We start from the raw sequence: 24,037 nt of genomic DNA on the forward strand, positions 1-24,037 counted from the left end.
ACCCAAAACAGATATATGCTTTCTTCTTCCTTCCATTGAGATTGTGGTTAGGTTCCCATTTTCAGCTCCACAGTTCAGCTTTATATTTGTGGTGAGTGGTGAGAATTCCATTAGGCTTTTCATTTTTAGGGTTCTGCTAATTTCTTCATAAATGTGCTGGAATTAGTAAAGAGAGGAGGTAATATCTTTGTCCCCTTTATATACTTGATATTAAAAGCTGCTTATCAGGGAAGCAGTATTTCTAGAGTTATGCACAAATCATAATGATAACTGTTTGTTGATGAACCAGGTCTACTGTTTTACTTCAGGTTAGGGAAACTATTATTGAAATGGAAAGGGAGCTTCTCTTCCAAAAAAGCTATCTTATGCAAGTTTGATATATTTATCCTCTTCTGAAGAACATTTTGCTTTAATTGCACTAGTCATTTTTTTCTGGAATACCTAGACTCTACCTGATGAACTCTGGTGGGATCTGTCTGCACCTAAACTCTGTTTTTTTAAGGTTTGACTTATTATTATATATTTCCTTCCTTTTATGCATTTGCTTCCTCTGAAAAGTTGTTCTTTGGTCTTCTCATCTCTGGGAATGATTGAGAACCGAAATTTAGAGTCCTACGTCAATGTGTTCCTCTGTTATAACTGGTATACTGGAGAATGTTGTTATCCTTCATTTGCTTGTTTTTCTGGTTTTCTCTTGGCCCTTTCCCTATTAAGTAAGTGTGATAGGATATCTTATTTCCATAAGGAACTTCTCAGATATAAACAATAGTAGTGTAATTAAAAAGATTAATCTCACATCTCCTTTTGACCATCTTCCCCAGTCCACGTTATTCAAAAAACCTGAAAAAAAATTGCTTTCATCCTAGACGCAAATCCAGATCTCCTTCCCCTAGAAGACGATCTTCCCCTGTCAGGAGAGAGAGAAAGCGCAGTCATTCTCGATCTCCCCGTCACAGAACCAAGAGCCGGAGTCCTTCCCCTGCTCCAGAGAAGAAGGAAAAAACTCCAGAGCTCCCAGAGCCATCAGTGAAAGTAAAAGAACCTTCAGTACAAGAGGCCACTTCTACTAGGCAAGTACATAAAAATTCATTTATAAATATCACAATTTTAGGCTGTTATTAAGTGACCGTAAATATGATACCTGTGTGTTAAAAAAAATACTTGTTTTACTTGTAGATTTTTTAAATTATAAAGTTGGCTTGTTGAAAAGAAATTCAGATTGTATAGGGGAGTATAAGTAAGATGACCCAAAGGTGACCACTGCTATCTGTTGGTTGTGTTGCTTCAGATATTTTATATACTATAACTTGCCGTTTTTCCCCCCACTATTATTGACAGCTTTGCACTTTTAAAAAAATGTATGTGATTAGAATTGTTAGTTCACTGGATTTCACTTATGTGTATATATCTTTCTAGATGTCTTCATGGATTTTGAAAACTTTTTAAAGAAACAGCTTTTTTATATTACTGTATTAAGACTTAGGAGTCTGAATAGAAAAGGCACAAAATAAGCCTTTTTTCCCCCACACACAGTGACATCCTGAAAGTTCCCAAGCCTGAACCAGTACCAGAGCCTAAAGAACCTTCTCCGGAGAAAAACTCCAAAAAGGAAAAGGAAAAGGAGAAGACCCGACCAAGATCTCGGTCGCGTTCCAAGTCAAGATCCCGGACACGTTCTCGCTCTCCTTCTCATACTCGACCGAGAAGGCGCCATAGATCCCGATCAAGGTGAGTAGTGGCTTTAAGATCTGCATAGATCTTAGATTTTATGTGCTACTCTTCTAGGTAGAATTAGGTAAATTATATCAAAGCTGTGGAAAACATTTAGCACAAATGTTACACTTTGGATTTCCAGCAACAATTTAGGGACACTTTCTAGGTTCCATTAAAAATCTCTACACAAGTAGAAAATTATGTCCCTTGAGATCCATTTTTTAAATGTAGCTGTTGAGAAAACTATGTTAAGGAATTCATTCCTTGCTCATGATTTACTCAGATTCTAATTCTGTTATGGCAGATCATACTCACCTAGAAGGCGGCCAAGCCCAAGAAGACGGCCATCTCCTCGAAGAAGAACTCCACCGAGACGAATGCCTCCTCCACCAAGGCATAGAAGGAGTAGATCTCCAGTGAGACGGTGAGAGTTTTGGGGTTTTTTGTTTTTTTGTTTTCTTTCAGTTTGAAATTGTCAGATGTACAAAAGTACACCATGTTGGTTTTAGGCTAATCTTTGAATTAGTGCTCCCCTGGAAAAAAAGAACTCATGAGTAATAATAGGTAATGTCTTAATAAGGGATACCTCATTTGAGATGTAATGCTGTTATTTGTGCAGTGATAACACTAGTCTAGTGTTGGAAAATAAAAAACAAATTATTGGTGAATTTGTGTTAATATTACCAGTTATTTGTGTTAATAATCTTCACCACTTCAGACCGTACGAAGAAATCCTATGAAGTAAGGGAATTAGCCACCTTCTCCCTTTGGCTTTTAATTACCACTAGTTTCTGAATATAGATGACTACAGAGCCAGTAAAGTGCTTTACCAGTATTAAAATAACCCATTTGCGTTATACCTTTCTTAATGTGTCTTTTTCACATTAAAGAAGAGTAGTTATTGTAAACAATTCAAACAGAAATGAGATGAATTGAAAATTACCCACAATCCCATTCCATAGATTTCACCGTTATTAGCAGTTTGGTATATATTTTTGAAGAGACTGGGCATAAAAGTCACTCTGTCAATACCAGTGTTCTTTTTTAAAAATCATTTTTAAATTAGCATAAGGTAAAATGTTAGGATCTATAACTTTTAACAAAAAGACTGTTGCAACACCTGCCCTAAGTGGAGGCATGGTGCACTGGTAGCAGAGTTTTGTGCGTTCTTTTTTTTTTGCTGTATGCGGGCCTCTCACCGTTGTGGCCTCTCGCGTTGCGGAGCGCAGGCTCAGCGGCCATGGCTCACGGGCCCAGCCGCTCCATGGCATGTGGGATCTTCCTGGACCGGGGCACGAACCCGTGTCCCCTGCATCGGCAGGCGGACTCTCAACCACTGCGCCACCAGGGAAGCCCCTTGTGCGTTCTTTATGATGCATTTCACCTGTTTTTTGGAAGGAACTAGTGGTTGTGCTTCAGATTATACTTAGGACAGAACATTTTGTGTTTTGAGTCTATAAGGTATTTTCAAGGAACCAAATCAACTTGGAAATAAAAGAGGGGAAGCAGTAAGGTCCGTAATTTTGTTTCTGCAGTCTGAGGTTTTTCAGAGTCCCTTTTTTTTTTTTTTTTTTTTTTTTTTTTTTTTTTTTTTTTTTTTGCGGAACGCGGGCCTCTCACCGCCACGGCCCCTCCCGCTGTGGAGCACAGGCTCCGGACACGCAGGCTCAGCTGCCACGGCCCACGGGCCCAGCCACTCCGTGACACGCGGGATCCTCCCGGACCGGGGCACGAACCCGCGTCCCCCACATCGGCAGGCAGACCCCCAACCACTGCGCCACCAGGGAAGCCCCTAGAGTCCCATATTTTTAAAAAAGATACTTTTCGGGAATTCCCTGGTGGTCTAGTCGTTAGGATTTGGCGCTTTCACTGCTGTGGCCCGGGTTCTGTCCCTGGTCGGGGAACTGAGATCCCACAAGCCATGTGGTGTGGCCAAAATAAAGCAAAAACAAACAAGATATTTTTCTTTGGGGAGGGCTTGTCAAGGTATATTGAACCATTTTTTATAACTAATACTAAAAATTACGGAATTGATGTTACTACTGATAACTGAGACTGAAGATGTAAATGGTCAGTCAATTTAGACATCACACTTTTCTAAAATTGATTGTTTCTCCTTTGGAGAAAAAGTAATACTGGTGCTTTCTAGCATAAGATCAGTGGAAACAGCTACTTCTTATATTGGAGTTTTGCAAGCAGCCTGTTTTAATTGCTTACTGAGCCATTTAACAGTCAAGATAATTTGCAGATTGTGTAAGATTCCCTTTCAGCCAGTTTTTATCTCACACTTAAGGTAGGGTTTCTTTTTTTCAGGTTCTCAGGAATTCTTCCGCCAAAGGTGAATTCTGCAGGTACACATAATTGCAACAGAACTTACCACAAATTTTGCCGCAGAATTCGAGAGTCCCCTGCTTCTAAGTTTATGTAGCTAAATGAATTCCTAATCTTGCACGTTTTTTTAAAAAATGCAACATAAAGGTTGCATGACATTGTGTTATTAAATGAAAAAAATACTTCGCCACCCAAATTTTGTATGCAAACTCCAAAACACTCATGTTATTCCTAAGGAGGGAAGAGACTGGTTAGCTATTCTCTTATAGCACTTGACATATTTTATAACTACTGGAAAGACAACTCAGAAGCATTTATCAGAATAAGTTATTTAGTTAGTCTCAGAACTAGCTGTTTCCTGTCCTAGGTTATGGTTTTGTTTCACATTAAAAAAAACCCTCATTTGTGTGCTTAGCTACATAAACTCAAAAGTTGGATAAAAATAGCTGTATTGTTGTGTAAACTGTACATGCCTGTAAGGTCATTTTCTGTAAGTATGCAGTTAATGAACATGAGTACTTTATTCCACAGAAGAAGGCGTTCATCGGCATCCTTGTCCGGGAGTAGCTCGTCCTCTTCTTCATCTCGTTCCCGGTCACCGCCAAAGAAGCCTCCAAAGAGGACATCCAGCCCCCCTCGAAAAACTCGTAGGTTATCTCCTTCAGCAAGTCCTCCGAGGCGAAGGCACAGGCCATCACCTCCAGCAACTCCACCACCAAAAACTCGTCATTCCCCGACACCCCAGCAGTCAAACCGTACGAGGAAAAGTCGTGTTTCTGTCTCTCCAGGGAGAACTTCAGGTAAAGGTAAAAATCAAGCACATAAAAACAATATGTTCTTTCTTCATTTGGCCACAAAATATCTAGTCAGTTGTTGCTATCCCCTACTCCCTTCAAAGTATGAAGTTGCTGGGTAATATTTGTATGTCATGTTTTTTATAAATTTGCTTAGAAGCTCACCTTTTCTTTCCTGCTTTAAGTTCTTGTTGTTTGTTGAAATGGAGTTTACATGTAAAAGTGTTTTGTTTTTAGCAGTACCCTCTGGCATTGAGTAGGTGAAGTGTACTGTTAACCAGCCGTGGGCTGTTTGAGTTGGGGTAGCTTACCGAAGTTTGTGTTGTCATGGTAAGGGATCTTTTTATTACTATGACACCGGTTAACTTTTTTTTTTACCCTGCAGATTTTTTGTTTGATATCTTATTTGAGGACTTCATATTCTGTTTTATTTCTTTCTTGGCCACATTGTACTTCCTAGGGAGGGACGTGGTGTCCTCCTAAAAGCTGATTTGTTTTTTTAATTTAGGCCCTAGGCAGGGTTCTTCTGAGTATTGTCCTTGCTTTATTCTGCGGATTGATTTCTGAGGAATTTATGATCTGTGATCCTACCAGGCAAGTAGAATGCCATGTTAGTCTGAATGAAGGTTGTGGTCCATTGGGGTTTGTTTCTTTAGCATTAAATATACACGGAGAAAAACTATGGTATCCATGTGAATTGGGCCTTTGGTGCTTAGGACTGGAATGATATACACAGCGTGATAAGTGAGTAGTGGGGGAGGGGAGATCTTAAAAGAACTGTTATAGTAAATTGGATGTTAAGGAGCATTCTGTAGATTAATATATACTGGGGTTGCTCTGATCACATTTAAATTTTCAGATTATAAATGAAGAAATCGCGGATACTTCAGGCAAAATCTTGACTATGTTTTTATGAAGTTGGTGAGAGCAGGATTTCTAATCAGCACCCTGCTGGTTCATTTGTGTCCACCCTATCACCACCCGCTGGCCCCACAACCTTGCAGTGTGGCAGTTTTAGAAAGGCAAATTTTGCTTTTTTGATCTGTTACTGTGAGGTATAGACAAGCTATCAGAGTGAGGGGGGAACTGACAGATGATGGTAATTTGTAAAGAGTAATGTACAAATTATTTTCTGAACCTTAACAGGTTAATTTGCTGATAACAAATATTATATGGTCATTTTTGTTGAATTGGCTCTTTAGACTTAGGCAACTGGATAATAATAGAGAAACCTTTAGGTCTTGCAGGTTCAGACACAAGTATGGGAGGGTTGTCTTACGATCACTTATTTTCATAATATCATGTCCCATATTACTTTGTTCAAAATAGTTTCCATTCACCGTGTCCAAATCTGATGCCTGTTGTCCTAACCTATTTTTTCTTTTCCTGTGAAGTTTTTGCACTTCTGAATACTTCTTTCCTTTGTCTGGAGCCAGAAAGTTCTCTAGTAAAATAATAATTTGAATGTTCCCATCTGTTACTTTGCAAAGACACATCAGATTATGATTTTTCTGTTTACATCACATAGCCAAAGGGTAATAAAAGTACCTGAGCAGAGGACTGAATCCTTGTTAAATAGGTTGATTGTTAAGAATTACTTGTTAACCTTTGTTAGGGTCTGCACAGATACCAACCTCTTGTGTCTTGATATGTTGTCGGGAAGAGTGGGCTGCTGCTTTCCTGGAAACAAGTCACAGTGGATATGTACATAGGAGAGAAGTCAAGGTGGAAGACTAAGGGCCAGTAACGTTCCTGTGGCTTATGGGACAGGTCTTCCATGTCCAAACAAAACCCAGCCAAAGAGATTGACTGTGGGTAGTGTAGTGAGAGCCTGCATTTTGTCCGCTGAGGCTGAATATTGGTTGTAACTACTTGGAGATAAATAGCTTTTTATAGTAAAACGATCCCAACCCTCTGTGATGAAATTTCAGAGCTAGGAAAGACTTCAGAGGTTGTCATAGGTTCTCAGGTTAAGTGAATTGGTCAAGGTCAGCCATCCAGGACTAGAATTTGGGTTCTCATTCCCAGTTCAGAAATGTACACTTTCCCAACTTTCCTACCCCCACATGCCTGTTTTGATTGCTAAAGGAGGGAAATAGAAGGCAGGGTAAAGTTTTTCAGCTTCTGTACCGGGTAGTATGATTTCAGAAATTCCTTTCTTGCAGTCTCCATTGCTAATAAAAGCATTGATAACATTGAAGTGTGATAGATTTTCCTTTTGTGTTTCGTGGGGTGGTCATCAATCAGGGCTTTAAGGTTCTGCTGTTAATAGTGGGTGAATGGAGTGGGAGGGAGGCAGGAAAAGTATTTTGGAGAATTAGAGGTAAATTATTTGGAGTATAATATACATTCTCATCTGAAAGAGTCCTCAGGACGCATTTTGTAATCGGTAGCATGTCATAGTTAAATTGGCATTATCTTAGTACATAAAACAGTGCTTTGAAATCAGTGGAATATATTTAATGAAGTATGTTTACAGGTGATCTATACATGTGGTGGTGGTAATAATTTTGAGTTAGATAACATAACCATATGAATGTGCTCTGTAGATACTTACGGATTATTTTACTAATTCTGGTCACAGAGTGACTTATCTTTACAAGTGATCTTTTGAGCAAGTCTGCAAGGTTAATGATTAATAGGACTATTGAAGTAAATTTAAAATTCTGGTTTTTCAATTGACTTGGGAGATTTCAGACGTCATTTTAGAATGATTTTGCCCCTTAAATACTAAAAATGAAACAACATGAACATAAAAATAAAATTTTTAATAAAAATAAGCTGTGAAAATTTTATCTAGACAAGCAAACATTGATGAAACATGTATGATATTAATAATGCTATGATTCAGTCAGTCTTATTAAACCAGAGTAGGGGGTATATAATGGATACTTGTTTAATGCTGATTATATCAACAATGACTTAAGACTTGTACCCAAGCCATTATTGAGAGATTAGATCAGGATAAAACTCCAAATACAAGTTTCTGTGGGGGAAAAAATGTAATGTTGTAGTTCAATTGTATTATTTACTAAATAGGTATTTGACCACTATATAGCAAACATAACCACATTTGTAATGTTTCTCAGGGGAAAATGCATTCTGGCATCCAAACATCCAGCTCCCAAACACATTTTGGAACCCAGTTCTCTAAGGTGGTACTTTGACGTTTGGGTTTATGGCTAGATGCCTATAATATTTTTTCAAGAATTGAAGATTAACTGACACTTAAAAATGAAGAGTACTGACCCCAAAAATAGCTTTGAATCCTTAAAATTTAAAGGCATTTCTATTTCATGTCTTTGAATTTCTTAAAATACAAGTTTTTTTTGTTTGGTTGGTCTTTTTTGGCTGCATTGGGTCTTCGTTGGTGTGCGCGGGCTTTTCTCTAGTTGCGGCGAGCAGGGGCTACTCTTCATTGTGGTGGTTTCTCATTGCAGACCATGGGGCTCTAGGCATGCGGGCTTCAGTAGTTGTGGCTCACAGGCTCTAGAGCACAGGCTCAGTAGTCGTGGCGCACGGGCTTAGTTGCTCCGTGGCATGTGGGATCTTCCTGGACCAGGGCTCGAACCTGTGTCCCCTGCATTGGCAGGTGGATTCTTAAGCACTGCGCCACCAGGGAAGCCCTAAAATACAAGTTTTAAATGCAGTCTTGCTACTATATTTCATGATAATTAGATAATCACTAGATTAACTAGTCACTGGATTCTTTACCCAATCCAGTGATTTGTCCAAAAGGCTTATTAGGTAGAATTAATAAAATGCTGGTATTTTAAAAGTATAGTGGTAAATTCTTCAGTTGGATTACTTCAGCAAAAATGATTAGATTGCTAAATTACTGCCCTTTAGAATAAGCCTTTACAGTATTCTGAATGACTGTCTGTTAAATGAAATGTATCTAAATTCTAGGTTAAACATTCCATGTTAATTGCTTTAATTAAACAGAAACAGGTGTAAGGGTACTGAGGGGATCATATTGTTTTCAAGTCTAGTTCTTAGAGGAATGGTCTCAAATAATGTTTCAGGTTAATCTAGGGTAAGATTAATGATTATCTGTGTATATACTTTTGTGTGTGTGTGTGTGTGTGGTACGTGGGCCTCTCACTGTTGTGGCCTCTCCCGTTGCGGAGCACAGGCTCCGGACGCGCAGGCTCAGCGGCCGTGGCTCACGGGCCCAGCTGCTCCGCGGCACGTGGGATCCCCCCGGACCAGGGCACGAACCTGTGTCCCCTGCGTCGGCAGGCAGACTCTCAACCACTGCACCACCAGGGAAGCTCATGTGTATATACTTTTGACATTACTTGAAGCAATGGGATGGATAATGTAGACAGAGATAGTAATTGTTAGAAATTAACGCCTATGCCATAGGTATAGAAATAGTGTCTTGTGTTCAGATCCTAGTCCATTTCAATTACCCGCATGACTTCAGTTGAGGTTATTTATTTATTTATTTATTTTAATCTTTGGAAAGGATCCTCTAGCCTTAGCATTTAATATTTTTACCGTTGTGAAGGTCTACTTTTTTACAGGTAGTTTAAGTCCCTCATGCTATTGTGAAGGTTATACTCTACATCAAAAGCCTTCAGCCTCTTAGGTGACTAATTTGTTCCTCTTCTCCAGACCAGAAACTTTTCTCTGTGAAAATTTCATCAGATCTTATGTCATTTATCATTTATCATTTATCATCTTCATTACTTTTCTGGTCCAACCTGTAGGGGGTGCTTAAAAGGTCTTATGTTAATGAGGTCTTTGTAGTTAAGAGTGTGTTTTAGGTTGTAGGGTAGCACACAGAGGTTTACTTTACTGAGCTGAATGTTATGCATAGCATAGAGCTTGTTCTACTCAGAAACAGCAGCTCCCAATTTCTCTTAAAGTTTCTCTTGGGAGAATCTGAAAGTTTGAAAATTGGAAAATCATTGTAGAACTTTCTGAGGCTTTTCACCAAACATTTACAAATTCTTGCTTCTACTTCAGGTAATGATAACAGGGGCTTACAGGAACTTTTTAATTGTCAGTAAATTATTTATGAGAATAGTCACACTTCTTTTTGTACTGTTAAGAAGATGTGTTGCTTTTTGTTTTGTTTTTGTATGTATGTAAGTGGGGTTTTTCTTCCCCTTATTTTTAGTGACAAAACATAAAGGTACTGAGAAAAGAGAGTCCCCTTCACCAGCACCCAAGCCTAGAAAAGTAGAGTTATCTGAATCAGGTAAGTGTTTTTTGTTTGTTTTGTTTTTTTTAAGCTGAATTAGATTCTGGTTAAAGATTAATTATACGATATGGCTTAATGGTTAAGAGCTAGGACTTTGAAGTCATACCGGCCTGTTTGAATCCCCAGCTCCACTAACTACTTTTTGTTTGTTTTAATAATTTATCTGAGCCTTTACTTTTTTTTTTTTTTTTCATCTCTGAAATGCAGATAACAGTACCAGCCTTTAGGTCTTTGGTTGTTAACTGAAATAATGTTTATAAAGTGCTTGGCATGCAGACCGAACTGTCACAAATGCCTAAATAAGTTTATTTTTATTATATTTAGTGAAGATAGTCTAAGTTAGCATTTAAATTGGCATTTTAAGCTCTTCCTTTGTTAAAAAAGAGTAGCTGTATTGCCAGATAAAGGTTTAGGAGACCATTTCCCAATTCAAATATGTTACATTTTCTGTATGCATGACTAAAGGAACACTTTCTAAATGCATCCATCTTTCAGAAGAAGATAAAGGTGGCAAAATGGCTGCAGCAGATTCTGTGCAGCAGAGACGCCAATACAGACGACAGAACCAGCAGTCTTCCTCTGGTATGGACACTGGTTACATTTTTTTCTTTCTGCATATCCTAATGAAAATACTTAAGATAAAAATATCCGAAAGTGTAGTGAATGTATCAATACTTAGGAGAAATATTTTTGTGCCTGTGTATAAATATGTTAGGAGGAAGTGTTAGTACAATAGTTAAAACAGGAATAGAGGGACTTCCCTGGTGGCACAGCGGTTAAGACTCCATGCTCCCAATGCAGGGGGCCTGGGTTCGATCCCTGGCCGGGGGACTAGATCCCACATGCGTGCCGCAGCTAAGACCCGGTGCAACCAAATAAATAAATAAGTAAATAAAAAAAAAAAAAACAGGAATAGAAATTGGAAAAGTATATTTCTTTCCTCAACCCTGTCTTACTCCCCAAAGCTTTTATTCAGAAATTTTCTGTGCATGTATAAGTATCTGTGGTTTAAAAAAAAAAAAAAAAACAAACCCACAGGCTCAAACTGTAGATTATATTGCCTGCCTATTTAACCTACTATAGCTAGACATCTTTCCCTGTTAATTCTTAAGGATCTACCTCATTTATTTACCAGCTGCAGCATTTTTAACATTCTGATAATATGCTGTCATCTGTTGAGCCACTCGCCTATTTGGACATTTAGGTTATTTCTAGTTTTTTTGTGTGTTTGTGCTTATGTGAGTATATCTGTAAAATAGTAATTAGGAGGGGAACTTCTGAATTAAAAAGTACGTACGCAGAAACCTGATTTTTAAACCAGATCTCCTGGTTTTATTCGCTTAGTTGGTATTTGTGACTGAGTCTAGGCACTACCTTTGCTTTTCATTTATAAAAATGGAAACCAAAGCATCCCACAGTGACATTAAGTCAGTTAAAAGCCATACAGCTTTTGCAACTCTTTAAGATGAGGTTAATCATGGAAGTGTTTGAAAATGCATGTAAGTTTTGGATATTTTTTGGTATTCGGGACTTGTTAGTTATTTTAAGTTAAGGAAACCATGTACAAATGAAGTGTTTCTCTTTGCAGTTCTTGACTGTTACCAGGCCTGTAGGAAATGTCACATACATTTTGTTTGTTTGATAAATAATAGGGATATGAAGTAAATTATTCAAATGCTAGTAAGACTTTCAGTAGCCTTAAAAGTACATAGAGTAACAAGAATTAAATAATGCTTGAGATGCTTTTTTTTTTTTTTTTTTTTTTTTTTGGTACGCGGGCCTCTCACTGCTGTGCCCTCTCCCGTTGTGGAGCGCAGGCTCAGCGGCCATGGCTCACGGGCCCAGCCGCTCCGCGGCATGTGGGATCCTCCCGGACCGGGGCACGGACCCGTGTCCCCTGCATCGGCAGGCGGACCCCCAACCACTGCGCCACCAGGGAAGCCCTTGAGATGCTTTTTAAGCTCTACTTAGTTATCTGGAAGATCACTAGATTTATAAGGGACACTGTCTTGTTGGATTGTTCTGTGGAAATGATTTGTATAACGTAATTATATAATAACGTATATTTATGTATGCTTGACTTTCAAGTCATTAAGCACATATCGATATTACCTTTTTTCAGAACTGTTGCCTGTATATGTGCTTGCTTATATTAGTGGACTTGATTTGCTAATTTGGGCACTCCATCTGCTTAGATTCCAAAAACGTAGATAGACTCTTAAGCATAGACCTGATGTAAATTTTTGTTTATTGTGTAATTATAGATTCTGGCTCCTCCTCTTCCTCAGAAGATGAGCGACCCAAAAGGTCCCACGTGAAGAATGGTGAGGTAGGCAGGCGGCGGAGACATTCCCCTTCCCGGAGTGCCTCTCCATCACCTCGAAAGCGCCAGAAAGAGACTTCCCCTCGGTAATGTCTTCAGTGGTGTTCTGTAGTTGTGATAAAACTTCATAACTTAAGGGATGGGCTGTGGGCTTATTTAGAATTTGCTTAACTCCTTGCTTTCAAGGACTCACAGTAGGAGATGGTCAGATTTGGGGGGTATTTGGGTTTTCTTTGTTCCGTGGTCATTACTATTTAATGAGAACTTAGTAAGTTTTGTACCAGCATGTCGAACATGTGCCTGACTAGAATAGACCAGTTAAATCATAGCATTAACTCCCGACCATGTTTGAATATCTAAAAAAATATATCTCCATTAGTGATACTTAACTCCATTGAAGTAATTAATTTGGTGAATGGAATTCTTGACATTTGTTTTTTTCCACTGCTCTCAGGATGCAGATGGGAAAGCGATGGCAATCGCCAGTGACTAAAAGGTTGGTTAGATGCTATTTTGTAAATTAGGATTACATGTCAAAGTTTGAGTGACTTAATTTACTGTTTAGGTAATATCCCATTCTGACGTTTACAGGGTATGACTGTGGAGAAGTTCCTCAATTGTTTTGGTTTGATTATATTTTCTTACACATCAAAATAATGATAAAAACATACACAGTGTTTATTTTAGAGCATCATTTGAATTTAGAGTTTTGTGCACTTACAGTGTATTTGTTAGTCTTCTGTTTTTTGAGGTCTTTCCAAGAGATAGGACAGTAATAATAGCTCCTTAGATTTAGTGGGAACAGACTTTGTGGTGACTATAGGGAAGGCAAGAAAAACATGGGGGAAACATTTAAAAGATTAAAAAATGACTGTGAGGCTTTGGCCCTGTTCAGTTATTCCTACAGTAGAAAGGTAAGTTGCATATCCTTTTGGAAACTGTTTGGTCATCAGGGTCTTTGTGACCCTAAGGCCAGAATATTTTAGAGCCAGGTGATACATAGAAATCTCTAATTCAGGCGTATCTCATAAGTGAGAAAACAGGGGCTCAGAAGTAGTAAGTGAGTTTCTTAGGGTTACAGAGTGACAAAACCAGATCTTAGACCTGTGCCATTGACTTTATACCATTTCACCATGACATTGTACTGTCTTTGCTAGTCTTCTGCTTTCTGAGGTCTTTGCTGTCGCTAAATTTCTAAGTATCCTTCCTGAAATGTTCACATTGTTCTCTTTATAGATCAGTTTTTGAAGCTGTGTTGTTTTAAGTAGTCTCACTAATTAATAAGAGTGTTTTCTTGGAAAGGTTCTTTGGAACCAGTTGGCAGTGTATATGATGGAGCAAAACGGTGTGTTTGTGCTGTGGAAGTAACTTACTTGACAAGAAAAAATAGAAACCTTAAAAAAAATTTAGGTACAAAGGTATTCTGTTCCGAACTGTGATTACTCCAGGTTTCTGTAAAATTGCTAGTACAGCAGCCAAAAAATTGCTTTACAAAATCAGGTTAGTGGTAAGATTCCGCCCCCCCCCCACCCCCTGCCGGTTATGGATAATGATGTTAGAGATTGCCATCAAGTCTCTAGGATTTGGAGATGGAGAAAGAATTGTTTGGGATCACACTTCAGTATTCATTTTTAAGAAGGGAAATACAGCCTGGCTTTGAATATTTCATATATAAAGTTTAAAGATTGAAAAATGCAGCATTTTTCATGCTTCTAAACATGTGTCTTTAGGTATTGAACACTCTTTCCTTAACAGTGAATGGTGTATTGATCATACTTAGTATAAAAAGATAGTTGTTGCATCTATAACTTATTGTCTTCATTACCAGCCTGACTAGTGAAGTGAGGTGATTCTGAAGAGGTCACTGCAGAGATTGCAAGCTGTCTTTGTCCTTATAAGACTTTTGTATTCCTACATACTCGAGGGCGGAGGGCTACTTCATGTTTTGAGGCTTATTGAAACTGGTTCTCGTGCAGTTTGGGTGGGGGGAGACCTCTGTACTCAACAACTTCTACACACAGTTGAAGGCTTGAGTTGGCACTAGTATTCAGAGTAACTAGAACATGTTTAGCCTTCTTCTTCTACTTCTTCCTCTTCTTTTAAACCCCTGATATGTATGCCATATCAGCTCAGGTAAGAAACTAGCCTTTAGGTCATAGAGCCATCAGGTGTCGAGATTCCAGTTATAAGTGATTATCAAATTTTTCTTGTAGTTCCTTTAAGTATGCTAGTTTGGTTTGTTTGTTTTGTTTTGGTTTTTTTAGGTTATGGTTTTATTCTTATTCTCTTTTTGGTTTTTTTCTCACATGGAAACAGGACATTGAAGGTCATCACTGAAAGGGACCTTTTAGTTATTCCAAGCCTTTCATTTTACAAATGAAACTGAGGCACAGAATAAATATCTTAGGTCATTAGTGTATTATAATAGATTCTAATCTGAGTTAAATTTTTTTTATGAGAATATTTTAAAAGAGAAGTCACATAATCAACAGTAATAGCCTCTCTTGCTATTACACCTACTGATAACACATTGGGAGTTCTGCTTTGTATCATCTCACCCTCAAAGTTTGTGAGTGTAAACCTTTGTTTTTCTTTTTTGAGTCAAAACCCAAATGTCTTTTCCCGTTTGAAATCTTCATTACCTGTTGAAACAGTAGTCCACCCTGTTTCTCTAGGTCCCGTAATTCTCAGATTAGCCTTGCTAGTAAAGTGGCTTCTCCTTTACAGTTCTTTCTTGTAATTAATAGTTTGGTGTCTACATTTCATCTGAAGCTTATCTGTCCTGTAGTTCATATTTTAAATCTGTTCAGAGTGAGGTCTTAGTCCCCACAGGGCATAAGCAAATTTAAATTAAAAATTAAATTTACTAATGAATGTCAGAATTTTCATTGTTCTGTTAATGAACTCTCCTTAGTTTTAAATGGGGAATCAAGACTAGTAAACTTTAGAAAATACTTCCAGATTCACAGGAAGCATCAATCCTGTACTGGGCAAGAAATTTAGAACTAATTACAGTTGACCCTTGAACAACATGCGTTTGAATTGTGCGGCCCCACTTACACGCACATGGCTTTTTTTTTTTTTTTTTTTTTTTTTTTTACAATAAATGCATATTATAGTACTGCACGATCCTCGGTTGATTGAATCTGCCAGCGCAGAAACCCAAGCCCCCCACGTTGTTTAAAGGTTAATTGTATATTATTTGACTTCTTTGTATACACAAACTTGGCCAATAGATGTCAAACTGGCTTGGTATTTATTTTAGTATATCTGCTGGGAGACTACTATGAGTTAGTCCAGTTGATTATAATTGTATTTTTCAGGTGTGCTTTTTGTTTTAATTGGTTAAATGCCTAACAGCTCAGAATTAAGGTCTGTGATTCTTATCTATATTTTAACCACATTGCTCCCAGTGGCTTTAGTGCTCAGACAGCTTTGGTCCTTTGTCTTTGGGGTAGTGTTTTTAGTTAATAGTTTGCAACTGTTGAACTGTGGGAACATACTTTTTAAAAAATCAAGAACTTGGAGCAGTGACACCCAGACTTTGGGCCTTAAATTTTAAATATCTGTATTTGAACATTGTATTTTTCTAGGCTTTAGAACAGTTGTTCCTAACAAGGGATCAAAAATCACTTGAAGAACCTTTTTAAACATATCCTGGCTAGACCATAGCCCAAACCTGGTGAACACAAATTTCAAATAAGCTTCCAAGCTGTTTCTGATGGACATTCTAGTTAAAAAGCAATGCTCTAAGGCAGTGTTTTCAGACTTTTTTCACCTTGCGTCATGTTAAGAATGTTTTATGTCATGACTCAGACTGCATATTTATATACAGAAACAAAAATTTCACAATACAAAATTTACCCTTACCACAAGTTAAAGCACTTTGATTTCCTTTTTCTTTTCTTCCTTTCTTCCTTTCCTTTTTTTAAAATCCTGGTTGTCACCCAGGGTCTTGACTAACTACACTATAGTTTGAAAAACACTGCTTTGAGGGATAGAGTGACAGCTGCTGCACTTTGGGTTGACAATGATTGAAACTAAATCATCTTGATCACTTAGTTATAAATGTTACTGACTCTGAATCAACTATAATTCTTCTTTGGTTTAGTGGTAGACGGAGGAGAAGCCCCTCCCCACCGCCTGCCAGAAGGCGACGTTCTCCTTCTCCTGCTCCTCCACCTCGTCGACGCAGGTCTCCCACACCACCACCACGACGCAGGTACTTTATCACGTAGGCTAGTGGGAGCTAAAGGGAGCAACTGTGAATCTTTGTGATTGAAATATTTTATTCGAGTGGCATGCACAGCTGTTTACAAAATACCACATAGTATACAATTCCATCTACATGGAAAGTCCAGAACACACGAATCTGTAGAGATAGAGAGTTATTAGATAAATGGTGCCGAGGGTGGGATGGGAATGGGGAGTCATGATGGTTGAACACTGTGAATATAGTTGACCCTTGAGCAAGGAGAGGAGTTAGGGGCACCGACCCTCCACACAGTCGAAAATCTGAGTATAACTTTACAGTTGGCCCTCCGTATCTGCGGATTCAGCCAACAGCAGATTGTGTAGTACTGCAATACGTATTAAAAAAAAATCCACATATAAATGGACCCATGGAGTTCAAGAAACCCATGTTCAAGGGTCAACTGTATACTAAAACAATTGAAATGCACACTTCAAATGGGTGAATTTTATGATTTGTGAACCACATATCAATAAAGATGTTAAAAGGCAGGATCACTAGTGATTACAGAGGGAAAAAATATTAACTTTATAGTGGGGAGTTAAGTTTTGCTTTTTGGAACTTTCTGAATTTTTTTTCTCTTCAAATATTTTCGATCCATGGTTGGTTGAATTTGTGGATACTGGATCTTTGGACACAGAGCGTTGACCCTGTCAGACAAACCCAAATTGAAAGCCATTTTACAAAGTAACTGATGAGTACTCTTCAAAAAACTGTCAATCATGAGAGGGAGAGAGACTGAGGAGCAGTTACAAACTGGCAGAAACTAAGGACACGTGACAACTAAACGCAATGTAGGATCCTGATTTTTGGAACCTGGAACAGAAAAAGGACATTAGTAGAGAAAACTGGGGTGACATTAGTATTTTAGTTAATACCAAGGTTAATTTCATAGTTTTGGTAATTTTTCTGTAGTTATATGGGATGTTAAGTGGAAAGTCTCCACTATTTTTGCAACTCTTCTGTAAATCAAAAATGATTTCAAAATAAAAGTTAGGGGGAAAAAATTTTTTAAGAGTATTGCTCAAACACATTATCGAGCGGTATAGTTGCTGCTACAACTCCTGAATGGCCATTATGTGGCAGGTAAAGTGGTAGATGTTTTATGTACTTCATGTCTCCTCAAGATGATCTTGCTTGGTATTCCCGTTTTTCAGGTGAGGAAACGGGGGTTCAGAGTTATTAAATATGAGGGCAAAATGGAAAGCTCTACAGTGTTGCCCAATGTATGGCCTATCCCAAAGCTGATTTTTAGGCAGGAAAATATTTTGAGCTCAAGGTCTGAATGTTTCAGGAGAAAATCAGGCCATTGGAACTAAATGTTTCATTGAGGTTTAATTCCTGAGAGGCAAGTTAGGGTTATGTAGGGTTTAAGCATTAAGAGGAAGGCCAAGTTGAGACTTTGACAGGGATGCGTTCTGCTTAGCAAGTAGACTTCCATTGAATACTGTTTTGACGTACAAAAAATGTAAGTCTGTCTTGGTGGGGGCAGGGTAGAGATGCCTTTTAAAGCTGTGCAAGTGAATGCTAATTATTAATTCAGAGTCCAAACCAGTTTAGAGAGGGTACCCCCTACACAGGAGAGCTCTTTAAAGCACAGACTTCCTGAGTTCAAGTTGAACACAGTCAATAGAGTCTTGCTAATGTAGTTATCTAGTTGCTACATAGTGATAGTGGATTTTCAGTTTCCTTAGAGCAATGCCAGGTTCTCTTCTCAAAAAATATTAAGTTGATTTTATATGGGTCGTGTAAATGACTTTTTTTTTGGTGGTACGCGGGCCTCTCACTGTTGTGGCCTCTCCTGTTGCGGAGCACAGGCTCCGGATACACAGGCTCAGCGGCCATGGCTTACGGGCCTAACCGCTCTGCGGCATGTGGGATCTTCCCGGACCGGGGCACGAACCTGTGTCCCCTGCATCGGCAGGCGGACTCTTAACCACTGCGCCACCAGGGAAGCCCATGCTAAATGACTTTTGACAAATTTGAACTCAGTCTGAAAACTAAATTTCTCCATTAATCACAATGACCTATTTGTAGTCATCTAGGATAAACAGGAATTTACTAAGTGATTTTTTTGTTGTTGTTACCTTAAATGAGTTTAAACGCATGACATTTCCACTTAGAAATATTCTATCTCTGTGTGGTGCTGTATAAGTACATAGTTTTCTTTGCATTCTGTTTCTACTCTGTTGGACCGTTTATTTTTCCTAGGACTCCTTCTCCTCCCCCACGTCGTCGCTCACCTTCCCCAAGAAGATACTCTCCTCCAATACAGAGGAGATATTCTCCTTCTCCACCTCCAAAGAGAAGAACGGCTTCACCCCCTCCCCCTCCTAAACGAAGGCCATCACCGTCTCCACCACCAAAGCGTCGGGTCTCCCATTCGCCACCTCCCAAACAAAGAAGCTCCCCAGTCACCAAGAGACGTTCGCCTTCGTTGTCATCAAAGCATCGGAAAGGGTCTTCCCCGAGCCGATCTACCCGGGAGGCCCGGTCACCACAACCAAACAAACGGCATTCGCCCTCACCACGGCCTCGAGCTCCTCAGACCTCCTCAAGTCCTCCAGCTGTTCGAAGAGGAGCATCGTCATCACCCCAAAGAAGGCTGTCCCCATCTCCAAGTTCTAGGCCCATTAGGAGAGTCTCCAGGACTCCGGAACCCAAAAAGATAAAAAAGTAAAAATATTTTATCCTTTTTGGTTAGGAACACTAACTTGCAAAAGCTCTTGATGCTTGGAAGCCCCCCGCCCCCCAACTGAGAAATCACAGAAAAGAATAGCTGTGAATACAAACTTTAAGGCAAATTCTAGGTCCTATTCGTAGATCCTTTCTGTTTTCAGGATAGTTCCTCATGGTATAAGCTAAATGCCATAGGATTTTTTACTTGGTTCTTAGGGATATCAGGCTTATTGAGTCTGTTTCCAAACCTAGCTCTGAAGTGATGCATAGGATATTTCTTGCATGTCTATGTAAGACTGATAAAAGCAGTCTTAAATATAGGAACTGGCATTACTAATTTCATACAGGAAGAATCAGTAACAGAATGGATAGAGGATTGTGGAGCTTGAACTACTATCCAGGAGACTTAGGTGGTAAAAATTTGATAAGTGTTAGTATAATCAACCAGCAGACTAAGTGCTGTGAAATACTTAAAGTTCATTATCTGGTTGTATAATGGTAGTTGGTTGTTTTCTCTTAAGAAAGAAGGATCTGTGCTTTTGGATATTAAATGTTTTATTTTTTCCCTCTGTTTCTAGAGCTGCCTCACCAAGCCCTCAGTCGGTAAGGAGGGTCTCATCTTCCCGATCTGTCTCGGGATCTCCTGAGCCAGCAGCTAAAAAACCCCCAGCACCTCCATCCCCTGTCCAGTCTCAGTCACCCTCTACCAACTGGTCACCAGCGGTACCGGTTAAAAAGGCTAAAAGCCCAACACCAAGCCCATCACCGGCAAGGGTATGTCTGCCCTGTTTTGGACATCTTTTATAATTATACGTGGTCACTTGGAAGGAGAGAATTTTTTGTCTTTTGTAGTTCAGAGGAGCATTACTTTCTATGGTTCAGATGGACTTCAAAAGGAGGCACAAGTTAAGTGGTGGTGTTTGCATCACAGTCCATGCTTAGTACTCTAGACATCCACTAATATGTGATATGTCTAATACTATTATCTTGGTGGTGAAGATTGGATTATATAGACAATTTAGAAAAACAGAAAAAAATTACCCTTGATTCTGTTATCTAGGAGAAAAATAGTTTAGCGTTTCTGCTGTTTTCTCTAGTGTTTGACAGGTTTGGGGTAGTTATGGTCACAATCAATAAAAATTTCAATCTTAGATCATGTCTATTAGTCTGATTACATTTTTATATAGAAAAAATACACTTTATCACAAGAAGATACCAAAATGTCGACGGTGGTTATATGTTAGAAGGAGAATGATGTGTGATCTTAATTTTTCTTCTTTACATCTTAATGGTCTTATTTTTTCCTACAGTGTAAATACATTATTTCTATAATAAAAAATGGACCTCACAACTTGTGAAATGTTAGATGGAGTGGAAAGTACTTTGTTGTCCCATATAGCCTTATCTTTGGCAAGCTACATAGATAAGAATAACACTCTTGTTTTTACATTGTCAAGCTTAAATATCATTGGGATATTAAAATATCAGAGCTTAAACTGTTTTCTTTGTGATTCATTAATCTAATCATGGCAGGTTTCTGTATTGTATAAAATCAGTGGTGGATGTCCATCTTAATAGGATTGAATTATTGTGCAGACTGACTAAATGGATTGAGGAATTTTAAGTAATTGCTTAGAAATGTGAGATTTAAAAATTATAGACTAGATGCAATTATAGCAGAGCCTACCCGTTGCTTAAATTTGGAATATATGTGGTGGAGAACAATGTACCCACATTCTAGAGATAGATCAGACAGTGGTTAGAGATGTGGCATTCATACACACTTGTATTTAGGATGATAGCTATTAAAAGCCTACATGTTAGGCTGGTATTGTGGGTGATTTACAGATATTCCCATTTAACTTTTGTAACAGCTTTATCAAGGATTGTTATACCCATTTTGGGTTGACAAAAAGGCCTCAGAACATGTCAGGCAATTTGAGGTCAACTAGTTTAATAGGTTCAGGAACCAGAATTCAGATCAGGTCTAGTTGAGTTCAGAGACTTTTCTTCCTGTTGCACATGGTGCTTTTCCTTACATATGGAGGTAGACCCTGACTCAGGCCAGTCTTGGAGACCTGATTCATAGCTTGTGGTTGGGAGGCCTGGTTTAATGTGAAGTTAGTTGGGGAAATTTTTTAAAAATCATTTATCTTCAAGGTCTGTTTCAACTCTTGGAAGTCTTTGCTTTCAGTGGTGGTTCCCATCTTTTAGGAGTACTTTTCTTAGTGGTGATTGGCCCTGGCTCTTCTTTCCCCCCTGAAGCCGTATGAAATCCTGAGATTAGTCCAGTTGCTTATTCCCTTGAAGAAATAAAATGTTTAGTTGGACAGGTTGATTTTATTGCTTTGGGTTTTTTGGATTTCTAGAATTCAGACCCAGAAGGAGGTGGAAAGAAAAAGAAGAAAAAGAAGGACAAGAAACACAAAAAGGATAAGAAGCACAAGAAGCACAAAAAACACAAGAAGGAAAAGGCTGTAGCTGCAGCTGCTGCAGCTCCTGTGACCCCTGCAGCCATTGCTGCTCCCACAACCGCGTCAGCACAGGAAGAACCAGAGGCAGAGCCAGAGCCTAAGAAGGTATTTACGAACACTCTTACAGTTTGTACAGATGGCTGAATCATTTGGTATTGAGAAGTAGCTAAGTAATTTTTTTCTAATAATTGGATGCTCAGCTGTTAACTCTTTTCTGATCGGTTTCTCTGTGACCACCTACCAAGAGCAGGAATTTGCTAAGGCTAACGATAAGAATATGAATGGCATCCAGAAAGCTTAACGTATATTTTTTAAAAGAAATTCAATATAATTAAATATACCATAGACTTCACCCATTTAAACTGTAGTGATTTTATATAATTAAATATACCATAGACGTCACCCATTTAAAGTGTAGTGATTTTATATAATTAAATGTACCATAGACTTCACCCATTTAAAGTGTAGTGATTTTATATAATTAAATATACCATAGACTTCACCCATTTAAAGTGTAGTGATTTTATATAATTTAAAGTGTAGTGATTTTATATAATTTAAAGTGTAGTGATTTTATATAATTTAAAGTGTAGTGATTTTATGGTTTTTTTGTGTATTCATAGAGTTGTGCACACATCACAAGAATTTTCTTTTTCTCTGTACTCAGCATCTCCCACCGGTGTCTCAAGATTTAACGATATGACCTTTTTGGCGTTTTTTTTTTATATATATTTTTTTTTAGGAGACTGAAAGTGAGGCTGAAGATAACCTTGATGACTTAGAAAAGCACCTGCGTGAAAAGGCCCTGAGATCAATGCGGAAGGCTCAAGTGTCCCCACAGTCCTAGGTGGAAATGTTTGTTATGATGTAAATTTTATTTGGTTTGTACGCAATTCAGTTTCAAAATTGCTAAAAATGTGTTTGAGCTTTAGACTATAACATTTGTTGTAATAATTGCTAGGTTGAAGTTCACCATGTAAAAAAAAAGGGCATGGATTTACATTGCAAAAGGTGTCCACAGTGTATTAGTGACATTCTTTCATTGACAGCTGACATAAATTCATTTAGAGTGAAATATTTTAAGCCAAAAAAAAAAAAAATCCCCTTTTTAAAAAAGGGGGTTTAAATATTGTTGGCATTCTTATGGTTCCATTAAATGCCCCTGTCTATTCCCAGAGGTTTTTCTTTCTACTTTTTCTTGCTTTTTTCCTTTTTCTCATTTGAGTCTTAGCACCCATTTAAGTTATGATGCTTCCAACCTTGTATGGTTTTTGCAAGCTTTCCCAGAAATAAGACCACTGTTGAACTACCACAAAAGTATAAATGAATATTTTAATGCCACAATCTTTCCTGTTGCCTGTGGAGTCTCTGCTGAAATGAATCAGGATTCGAGCTCTAGGATGAGACAGAAAATGAAAGCATGTTGTTTGCCAGGACACTGTGGGTTTATATTGATGTGTAACAAGTTGATTTGGAACACTGGAATTTCACTCTGTTCTGTTTATTTTTATTTTTTGTAAAGGCAGTTAACTAGTCCCAGGAAGGATCCTTCAGTTACATAAAATTTTGTTTTATGAAACGTCATGGCTCCATTCATAATTTTGTCTTGTTCTTCCGATTGGTATATACAACTTTCAGAGCTCTTGTATTTGGAAAGCTGGAAGGGCCCAGACTTTGAAATAGTGTCTTGTTTTCACTGTTTTTGTTTTGTTTTTGTTGGGTTTTTTTTTTGTTTGTTTTTTTTTTAAACTAAAGCTATATAAAGCTTGTGGATTAAACAATAAATTTCTAAATTTAAAAATGTTGGCCACTCACTTTTACTTACCCATCTCAATACGGCAGGAAACCTACCTTAGAAATCTTACAGTGCCTTTACCCCCTTGGCACCTTTGGTAGAGTGAGGATTAGACAAGGGAAATACGAGGTGATGAAATTGTCTTACCATCTTTATTTTAGTAATTAATGTGATAAATGCCACGAAGGGAAAGCACACAGTGAGATTGCAACACATATAATGGGCTAGTCAGCCAGGCATAGGGGAAGAGTTTCAGGCAGAGCAAACAGTATCTGTACACCCCAAGACAGAAGAAGCCTGGCACATTCCAGGAAGCAAACGAAGGTTAAGAAATGACTGGAGCAACCTCCCTCTATTGGGGGGTGTGTGTGGTGTGGTGTGAGCAATATAATTGAGGAAACTTGGGCGTCGATGACATTGTATTAAGGGAAAGCAACAACATTCATAAGAAGGAAGGAATTTTT

The 24,037-nt window shown here is 38.4% G+C and overlaps 1 protein-coding gene across 4 annotated transcripts in view; it reads left to right on the top strand.

Annotated features, from left to right (window-relative positions):
• SRRM1 (serine and arginine repetitive matrix 1) overlaps positions 1–22,756 on the top strand; it is a 29,449-nt gene extending 6,693 nt beyond the window's left edge. Inside the window, exons 6-18 of one of the 4 annotated variants that reach the window (XM_065897529.1) lie at positions 867–1,070; positions 1,534–1,728; positions 2,018–2,137; positions 4,576–4,850; positions 9,967–10,047; positions 10,546–10,632; positions 12,315–12,459; positions 12,828–12,869; positions 16,485–16,595; positions 18,837–19,301; positions 19,883–20,078; positions 21,674–21,883; positions 22,521–22,756. In XM_065897529.1, the coding sequence (XP_065753601.1) occupies positions 867–1,070; positions 1,534–1,728; positions 2,018–2,137; positions 4,576–4,850; positions 9,967–10,047; positions 10,546–10,632; positions 12,315–12,459; positions 12,828–12,869; positions 16,485–16,595; positions 18,837–19,301; positions 19,883–20,078; positions 21,674–21,883; positions 22,521–22,625 (2,236 nt within the window). In that variant the 3' untranslated portion in view covers positions 22,626–22,756. The remainder of the gene's footprint in view (positions 1–866; positions 1,071–1,533; positions 1,729–2,017; positions 2,138–4,575; positions 4,851–9,966; positions 10,048–10,545; positions 10,633–12,314; positions 12,460–12,827; positions 12,870–16,484; positions 16,596–18,836; positions 19,302–19,882; positions 20,079–21,673; positions 21,884–22,520) is intronic. The other 3 variants (XM_065897546.1, XM_065897554.1, XM_065897537.1) reach the window with 3 other exon arrangements.
• The last annotated feature ends 1,281 nt before the right edge of the window (positions 22,757–24,037 follow it).

The sequence above is a fragment of the Phocoena phocoena genome, chromosome 1 (assembly GCF_963924675.1).
Source record: "Phocoena phocoena chromosome 1, mPhoPho1.1, whole genome shotgun sequence".
NCBI lineage: Eukaryota > Metazoa > Chordata > Mammalia > Artiodactyla > Phocoenidae > Phocoena > Phocoena phocoena.